Here is a 10,000-nt window from a genome sequence, read left to right as displayed (position 1 = left end):
CTAAAACATCGAAAAGTTTAGTTAAATACAGATCTGAAAAAAGAATTTTATTGGAACATCAAAATAATTCTGTATAGAACGCATAAACGTGATGAGTGACTCTGCAAAGAGTTTTAATACGTCATAATAAATAGTAGCTAGCTTGAAAATGTCCTACATAATTATTTCGATGATCCAAAATGATTTTCAGAACTATATTCAGTATTATATTTTGAATACTTTTGAAAAAAAAAAAAAAGAATACTCTTTACTAAGAGTACTTTCCGTGTGTCGAGGATTGTATTTAGCTATAATAAATAAATTTATTTCTCAAGTTTCCGGGCTGAAAATTTCTTTCTTCCGTTTTCCAGGCCGTCCCTCCGCCACAACGTTCCATGAAGTCGACGAACGACGGAGCCGAGGCCGGAGATCGATCGTCGATCGTCGCCGTTGACTCGGGACACCGTCGCACGATTCGCTCGATGATCTCTAGATGAATCGCCGTGATCTACCGTGCAATCTACAAGCAACGAGAGTCGCGCTGAACGAATCATGTACAAAATATTGCGCCGCGGCTCCGGCCGCGTCTTCGTCCTCTGCATCGTGGTGCTGTCGCTCCTGTTATGCCTGTACTACGTCAGCCAGGTCCAGGCGCCGTCGTCAGGCCACCCTGCCATTCTGAACGAGGAGCTCAGATACGACCGCAGCTTGACCTCCGTCACTCCGGATTACAGCGAGTCGCCAGACGCACAGGTGTCGCTCGCCACCTGTCCCATAATTGTGCCGCGAAACGCCGACATCGACGCCCAGCAGGAGTTCGGCAAGTTCGACTTTCAGGTAGGTCGCACGCGAACCTCGCGTTTCCGTGGCGCGAAAAGCGATCCGAGCGTGTCCGAGGCAATTTCCATGCTATTTTCACTTCTCCCGTACGCGCTACTTGTTCCGAAGGGTTATTCCCTTTCCTCTCTCGCATCGTGCATCACGCTTATGCACCTCGGTTTCTATACGCTTCTGTCCTTCTTGTGTCACGATTTTACTTTCAGAAAAGCGATGAAAAACTTCTCAGACGGATACGTGGAATAGTAAATTGTACATATCTTCTATACGTATATGCTCGCGTATGGAAAGAATTTCACGATTTTGCCGATATGTCTAAAAATTTAGACATGTGGATACAGCTCTGAAAATAATTTCGTTACGTCAAAATAATTATGTTGAAAATTCCAGCGTGACGTTGCAAAAAGTTTGGACAGTCTAACAACGCCAGCTTCTGAAACGTCCCACATATAATTATTTTGATAATTCAACAAAATTATTTTCAGATCTAACTAAATTTTCTAATTTTTCCGATTCAACTATACTTTTATAAGAGATACTTCAGCAAATTTCTGTTTTTGTGAATTAAAGATAAAATAGCTTAGGATATTTTTCTATTTGGCGTACAAACAAAATACGATTGTATTTATTTTGACTAATTGCAAGATTTGGTTGTATCTAAAAGTACTCTTAAATTCCACATGGATATGAATATCTTTGTTTCATGGAAATGATATTATAAAGAAGCGTAAGTGAAAATTGCGTTATGAAGAAGGCTAATAACGCAACAAATGAGTTCCTTCGTTCTCTTTTCGAAATGAAACGAAAGCTGAGCTTAGAAAGCTTTTCGTAGTCGTGTAGCCATGATTTATAAAGTTAACGGTAAAAGTGAGATTGAGAATCAAGCGTCGCTGGTTTCTTTTATCCCCAAGATTATCTTTGGCGTATCCCTGGCACGGGGTATTTATGTTCGCCAAAGTTTCCGCGGAATATACGAGCGACTAAATTTTATACCAATACCTCATGGACGCGCTGAGTCCGGTCGTTTTAAAAGTACCGCGTCATTAGCCGCGAAAACTTTCTTCGTCCCCCTTGCGAGAGTCTGTGAACTTCACTGATTTAATAGCTAGCCATTGTAATAAGAGGATACTTCCATTTACGCGCGATGTAATAAAAAAGTCATTTTCATATCGTATATTTTATCTTTATAAATTTTAACGAAACAAGAAATTAATTTTCATTAAATGGAGAGGTAAAACAAATCGGTCTCGCGTTCCTCGTAAAGGCGTGTACATTCTCGAGCTTTTTCTTACCGACATAGCTAACTCTTTGCGAATGAAGATTTAATTACGAGTTAGCCATTTTTTCCTGTAAAACATATTTAATATTCCGTTCTATCGCTTTTGATAAACGCCATGTTCTCTATCGCATTATACCGTCCCTGACGCGCTTGACAAGCGGAAGCAGAGTCTACAATTCAAATCTTCTCATGTTCGCCTAATTACAAAGCAACCGCCTACTATTCTCCGGTGCTTAGCTGCTCGCAATAGTAATTTCCGACATTGTATACTTGCAGCGGTTTATAATCAAAATGCAAAGGAGCATTGATTTTGGTACTTGGCGAGATTTGCTTCGTTAGAGAATATCTCTGGAAATCTCTTTAATAGTAGCGCACAATAGTACGTGAAGAATGATTATTTTTCTTATCTTTGCGTCTCTTTGCGAGAATAAAGAACGTTTCTTCGCATGATTTAGATGCGAAAAATTGCAGGAACAAGTCGCGAGAAGAGACGTATTCTGATATCTTACATAAAAGTCAATTCTAATGTCAGATAAAATATTGCAAAATCGCAAAGGCCTATTGCGCTCGATTAAAATAAAAAGAATATCTTGAAATACAAAAAAAAAATACGAATATATTCAAAATTTAAATTGTACATCCTAACAGTGTATTAAAAGTGTTGTCCCATCTTTCCATTTAATCAACCGTGCGAGTGAGAAAATTCTTTAAACTCCGTACATTAATTAATGATACTCTTCGCGTGAAATTAAATTAAATTTTCCTTTCAATCTTTAAATTCACTTTTTTCTCCTCGCTTTGAACCTGTAGCTTCCATTCATTCGTGATCTATAAAAAAGTTTCGGGACCACATATTAGTTACATGGATTTGGCGTTTATATTTATTACACAGCTCAATACGGGTAGACGACAAAATGCAGCATCGAGCGCTCTCTCATCCCGTGCTAATTTAATTAACCGGCATTGCCGCGCGCGGAAAAAAATTCGCGTGTCGCGTAGCCGCAGCCAGAAATAGAATCGGGGGGGGGGAAAAAAACTGCCGAATCGAAGTCTTTCCAACTGTAGTCCGTTCGTTCGCGATCTCGTTCATCGATTATTTATGATTTTTTTCTGCGCGCGATGGACGCGGGTCCCCACGCTGAAATTTCTATCGAAATTTACACGCGCCGCCGCACGCGGTTTTCGCGAACAGCGAGAGAGAGAGAGAGAGAGTTGGCCTCGCATTTTACGAGTACGGACCGTACTCTCGTACGGCGCAACTTGTCACGACCAAACGGCGAATTGTTTCTGATAATACCGCTGAACTTTCGCGCAACGGTAATAAAGCGTTGCGCTTAATTTTTATTTTTTTACACCTCTTTTTCACTCGGATGTTTTACGATCCGCGTCGTACTTTCCGCTGCCGGCTCGGCCCGGCTCGGCGCGTCACCGTTGTTTTTCATTTTCTACATACAAAATGCATTAAATTTTTTCGAGCTTATTTCCACGACATTCGTTACACCTGTGAGAAAAAAAAGTCGGACTCGCGATTCACTGTCGCTATTTTCAACCTGGCCCTCTTTCTCTCTCGCATCGCGCCTCTCTTCTCCCACATTTCTCTCCCGTGGCACTTTTTTGGGTTTTTTTTTAAATCTGAAACGAACATTCAGAAAATAATCTGCGTAACATTAGCTCAACCCATCGTTGGGTTTTTTTCAGCCGATCCTTCATCGAATATCGGTTGAAATATTTGACGAAGAGCGCACGCAACACAATATCAATATTTCATAACCGAACGCACAACAACGGCAGAGGGGGTGGGGGGGGGGAGGGAGTTTAAAAAACCGTGTTGTCAGTCCGGAAAGACTAATCGAACGTAAATTAATACGTCACGCAATATAATCTCGAATCGACGACCCCGATACGTCAGTTACACGCGATGAAAGGCAAATCGAGTTACGTTGCAATGAGCAGCGGCGGCGGCGGCGGCGGCGGCGGCTAACGATGTTTCGAATTCGAGTTGCAAATCGAATTTGGCGTTATCGCGCCCGCTCTGAAAACCGTGTTCCGTACAATCCTAACGCGTACGTTTGCCTAATCTCCCGTCTCCGTCGTCGCGACGGATTAGCCGTATGCGACGTAGGCCAATTGCGCTTAATTGCTAGTCAAGGACGCTCGTTAATTTGCTCTCATTCTGCACGTCGCGGACGTCGTCGTTAAGCATGGAATTCCGATAATGCCTATTGTTCGGCGCTCTTCCACAGGGAAGTGTAATACTAATAAGTTACTTATGTACTAGCGAAGCAGCGAAAACTTCCTTTGAGACCGAACTCTGATGGATGCAAAGTTGCTCATCCGTCTGAGCGTTTATTACGTAAGGAAAGTGAAGTTTTCCTTCGCAGTTATGGCGGCATGTTGATTTCAACGTGTAAATAATCTAAACTATTTGAGAGAGAGAGAGAGTGAGTGAGAGGGGGAGGGGGAGGGAGAGAGAGGGAGATAAAGCATTTGTTAACAGCATTTATTCTAGGGCAAGTCCTCTAAGAATAAAGAAAAAAAAAACAAAGTGGAAAGCAACGATAGTTACTAAGAAAATGAAGTATAAAAAGGAAATAATTAGGTAATAAAGGAAACGAAATATAATTAGTAATTAAATAAAATGAGGAAAATCGAACTAAAAAGAAGAAAGGAGGAGGGTGAGGAAGAGAAATGCTAAATCTAGTGTATGCATGAGCAAATATAAATTCTAATATAAACGGGTATAAATACATCCATACACTTTTAGCGCTCTCTATTTAATTACTATTTATATCTTTAATCCACACACACACACACACACACACAGAAACCAGTTAATACGGAAGCGCCATTAGATCATAGATATGTATATTCGACGAATGAATTGGTTTCCATCTCGAAAATGGTTCGCTGGCGCCATAATCAGGAGTATAACGTAATCTCGTGCGAGCGGTGCAGTTCGCAGTGAGTGAGTTGCATATTGATGATCGTATTGACGGCTGAGCACTCAAAGAGCAAAGGGTTGCATTTATGATTGCCATGCGGCTGTGTATCGTGCTATAGTCAACGGCGCGTGCAGAGAAATTTACACCGATTACGATGTATTTATTTCGACGCTCGTTACCAGCGAACGAGCGTATTCCGTTTATAATTCATCGCGGATCGCGGGTAACATCAAACACGAGTATCACTTTAGCAAGTTACTAGTGCATTTAGAAAATTGCATCGACGACCATGTTTTACTCGTAATTCGCTGGAACAATCGTTTTGCGTAAGTGACCATTCGTTTATCGAAATAACATTATTGACAACGTATATATCTATATATACACACACACACACACACACACATATATATATATATATATATCGTTTATTCAGCTAGTAATTTATTTCGCGTTTGGTTCGGTTTAAACAGAGATTGCGAGCGACTTCCATCATAAAGAGGACTTTACTGAGAAGCAAATGCATATTTCTGTTAAATTTATGATGTAAGTTTCGAATCGCGTGGAAATAAATCATTGCGAGACATTAATTAAATAAAATCCCGTCTGAATACGAGCTCAAATAAATATGAGCAGTTGTCCTTTTGAAGCAAGTTAAATTTTTTTTTTTTTTTTTCCTATTAATACACAACGAGTACAGGGAGTTGCTAGATTTAGAGTCGTTTTCTAGAGAAGAAAATTTTCGAAGCTTGAAAAATATCCTCCAGTGGTTGGGGAAGCTAATCACGATTCTGAACAAACAGCAGGTTCAACCGGACGGTAATATTTCACGCGGCCGACATTCCCGCCAAAATTCGTTTTGCTCTCGTCACCGACTGGAGCTTTTCCACTCGAGTGCGAAAGCATCGGCAAGAGACCATGGTCCGAGTATCTGCGAAGCGAAGGCGTGCAATTCAGGATCTCCCTGTCTCGTTTTCTCTCTCGGCGTATTATTCCCTTCTCTCTCTCTCTCTCTCTCTCTCTCTCTCTCTCTCTCTCTCTCTCTGCCCATCCGTTAGCAAGCTGCATTTCGCAATTTGCTTAAGCAAACCTTTCTAGAAATTCATATCCATCCCCGCTGCTCTGAACCTGTCTCCTCGCGCGAAGCGTTGTCTACAACTTCTCGGGGTAGGATAGGTACTCTGACGTGTATCTGACGTTTTTAAGGCATAATTCTGACGTGACGTTTTCTCTTGAAGACCCGCGTCTTCCGAGAGCCGAATCGACCTGCGAGAAAACGAAAACAAAGTAGCTCGCAATTGAAGCGTATTGATCTGCTTTCACAGCTCATACGAAGCGTTTTGATGCATTTTTTGCATTTCTATATATATTTGCACGACTTATGACACGTGTATTTGATAAAAGAAGTTCAAATATCGCTTTTTTATTTATCTAGTATAATTGATGAGCGACACAGATCATGGTATATGGAAATTTGTTCTGAATCCCTTTTTGTCGTATACACACGAAAAAATTGGTGGAATAAACTTGATATATGCTTGGAACATGAACGATCCATAATTTTGATTAAAATAACCAGACAAATTTGGCTGCGTATATATTTTGGTTACGGTAACCAGACATATTTAGTTGCATGATTTATGATGAAAATGTATTGTAACAAAACTGTTAGTTAAAATATCAGATCATTTAACTGTGATAACTAGAAATTCTGTTTTAATTCCAATACTCTTTTAATACATGTCACAAATCCAAACAATCTCCTTTTCCTGTAAAGTCATAATAATCAGGTACTTGAATACTATTACTATAGGCACTAATCAAATTCTAACCGATATTATACCTAAATATTTTGGTTGCGTATCCAAATATTTGATCATAATAACTAGAAATTCTATTTACTTCGACTACAATTTGCTTAATCAAATATTGTTGAATACATCTTGTCAATTATAATTGTTTTTTCCATGTATAACATGTATATTATTTGAACAAGTTCATTCTCTTTTCTTGTAGCTCTAGCTATTCTTAAAAATTTAAATCCTTTTTATCAGGTTTTCTAAATATTGCGTCAAGTAGAGAGAATATTAAGATACATATATTTTATAAAGTTACACTACTTTATTATGTTAAATGTTGCATTGTAAGCGATTAACGAATGACAAAAGTTGCGTGCAAAAAAGACTCACAATCGAATTAATAAAGCGAGACATATCGAAAATTAAGTAAAATATTTCCTGTGTGATTTGATCGCTTTTAATGTAAAGAAGCGATGAAAATCACACAGGAAATATTTTGTTTAATCTTCGAAAAAAAAAGAACATATGTTTTTTTGTGGGAATATACCTAAAAATAAGAAAGCTTTTGATATACGTTTTATATTCTGCGTTGGTAGCGATACATTTTTTACAAGACTCGAAAATCCTGGCTCGTTTCAATGCAAGCTCTCTAGACAGATCGTGTCTCGTGCGCTTGACATTTTAAGACATAATTCAAACGTGATACCTTCTTCTTCGTAGGGTACGAGAGCAGACTTGAAGAGTTGAAAGTCGCGTTGAGTAGCGCGTCTCAAAAAGTTGAGACGACTTACTTCGAAATTGGGTCATGATTTCCTTTCTATTCTTGTTATTCAAATAACTCCGTGTTTTCTTTGATAGGATTAGAGCGTTGAAGCGTTGAGAATTCATTATATATATTCGTGTTATTTTCAAACGAGTTTCGAACCTTCTCAAGTTAAGTCCGAACGTTTGTCCAAAAATTATTTATTTTATATCGAATATAAATACTTGTACAAGTACTCTATATTGGTAAATTAAATTAGTAATTTTATATACAACGTATGTTTCACGATTTTCTCTCTCTCTCTCTCTCTCTCTCTCTCTCTCTCTCTCTCTCCCTCCCCCCAATGTTCAGGCAATTATTCGTAGTGTCGGTCATATATACAAAATTCAACACAGTCGGTTTATCAAGCTCCAATATTCTCGGAATTTGTGGGCGTTATTTTTTCGCAGCATTTTTTTTTATATAATTACGTCGCGATTTTCGTGCGACTATGCAAGCGTACGTGCTCAAAGGGACCGTACGTGCTTCACTAACAGCGCGAAAACTCTTTTTGCCGCGTAAAGTGGCTAAGATAGACCAGGAAACGCGCGTGGATCTTTCGGTGCGCGCGTGCGCTATTGTAATTTTCACGGGATTTACGGGACTGAATCCCGCTTTACGAAACACACGTATTCTGCCTTACGCGAAAATCCTCATTAATAATTTAATGGCGCGCGTCGTCGCTTATAATCCCGCTTCAAACAATGTCTATTCGCTTTGTCGCGGTGGGCACCCTCCATTTAATTTAATATCACCGCCGTTTGCGCCGCCGTTACGGTGCTCGACGTTACGGAATAATTCTCAAAGAATATTATTTTCAGTAGACACCGATCACACAAGTGGGACCCTCCGCGCTCGCGTTCCTCCTCTCTTTCGCGTTCATCGGCAATCGATAAACGGCCACTTGAACCTGATGAAAACGTAATTCGCAAACCGAGACGTGAAAGGGAGGAAGATTCATCGACTGTAAGGAATAAGTAAACCCACGGCCGTACCGACGGGGAAGTCCCTTTTACTCGTCGTTCCATCTTCTCGCGGTTGTAACTCTCTTCTTTCCTTTTGCTACACAAAAGGCACCGAGGCGTATCCGCGTAATCCACGAAGAAACGACTTCGTTACTGGATTTTCTGTACCGTAACCAGTCGACGACGATAGCGCAGTCGTTGACGAATGGATGTGGTGGTCGTCGTATCTGCCGTGGTTGTGGACGATAAGACACTTTTAACGCGTTTTATTGATTACAGCGCGGTAAACAAAATAAGTATTCGCCGTTTAACGCGAAGTTGGCTGCTATTCATCTTTTTGATACGTTTAACGTGAATACCTTCGAGTTTGAAACAGATCTCTTTTTCTTTTTTCTTTTCTTTTCACCACAAATATCAAATTATCGAACTAAGTAGGTTTCCGCTTCGAGTAGAGCAGGATTTAAACGTACGCAGTATTTTGAACGAATTATTTCAAATATAACTTCTAACTGATTAAAGATTTATTATGTCAGATTTATAATGTCGGAATAAAAGTAAAAGTTTTCAGATAAATTATACTTTGGTAAAATACACATTCGCATAAAATGTAGAGAATATTTTGTGCGTCACCATTATAAATGACATTTAAATCCTTTCACAAATATTGGACGTGAAGTAAAATCTTGTTTTAAACGCTAATAATTTTATAGGTTTTGAGGTACGCGGTCACATTTTTAAATCGTCGCGTTTTTCATTTATTTTATATATTTTGCAAACTCATAAACGATACAGATCGTTACATCGACTGTAATCTATTCTGGCAATCTATTCCGAATAGATTTTTCCCTTGTGCGGATTTATATCATTCGAACAAATTTGTTTTCTCTTCTTCCTACTGGCTATTCTTAAGGACTCTTAAATCTCCTTTTGTGCAGCGGTATGTGCGTTCAAATAGAAGATCCTGCGGCGAGATTACGATGGATCCTTCACAAAAGACCACTTCTTCTTCCGAACGAGCTTATCCGCTCACGGGAGACAGTAAACTATACGTACATATTCATCGCAAGGAGAGAGAGAGAGAAAGAAAAAAAAAAGAAAAAGAAAAAGAAAAAGAAAAACACGTGAGATTCGTAATTGAATCAAATTTGAAAACCAATCTCTCACGCACTCGGTAATCTGCTTCAAGTCTGCCGCCATGTGCATTTTCATAACGAGTACTTTCCGAATGTTTCTTGACTGCTCTTGACTCTGTGCTCGAGTACATCCCTCTTCCTCTTTCACTCTCCTTTTTACACGTATATCTTACACGCCCTGCTTTGCAAGTGGTATCGCGCTGTGGGCAAGGACCGAAGATGTTTCTCAAAGGATTTTCCCGCGTTACCATGTTTCCCTCCCGT

The 10,000-nt window shown here is 39.6% G+C and overlaps 1 protein-coding gene across 2 annotated transcripts in view; it reads left to right on the top strand.

Annotated features, from left to right (window-relative positions):
• The window catches only part of LOC108750006 (alpha-mannosidase 2), a 189,784-nt gene that overhangs the window by 94,175 nt on the left and 85,609 nt on the right, over positions 1-10,000 (top strand). For both annotated transcript variants that reach the window (XM_018489167.1, XM_018489166.1), the window contains exon 2: positions 351-816. In XM_018489167.1, coding sequence (XP_018344669.1) covers positions 532-816 — 285 coding nt within the window. In that variant the 5' untranslated portion in view covers positions 351-531. The remainder of the gene's footprint in view (positions 1-350; positions 817-10,000) is intronic.

This window comes from Trachymyrmex septentrionalis, unplaced genomic scaffold, assembly GCF_001594115.1.
Source record: "Trachymyrmex septentrionalis isolate Tsep2-gDNA-1 unplaced genomic scaffold, Tsep1.0 scaffold32, whole genome shotgun sequence".
Taxonomy (NCBI): Eukaryota; Metazoa; Arthropoda; class Insecta; order Hymenoptera; family Formicidae; genus Trachymyrmex; species Trachymyrmex septentrionalis.
The sequence above is the reverse complement of the archived record's forward strand: the minus strand, read 5'-3'. Positions and strand labels throughout refer to the sequence as shown.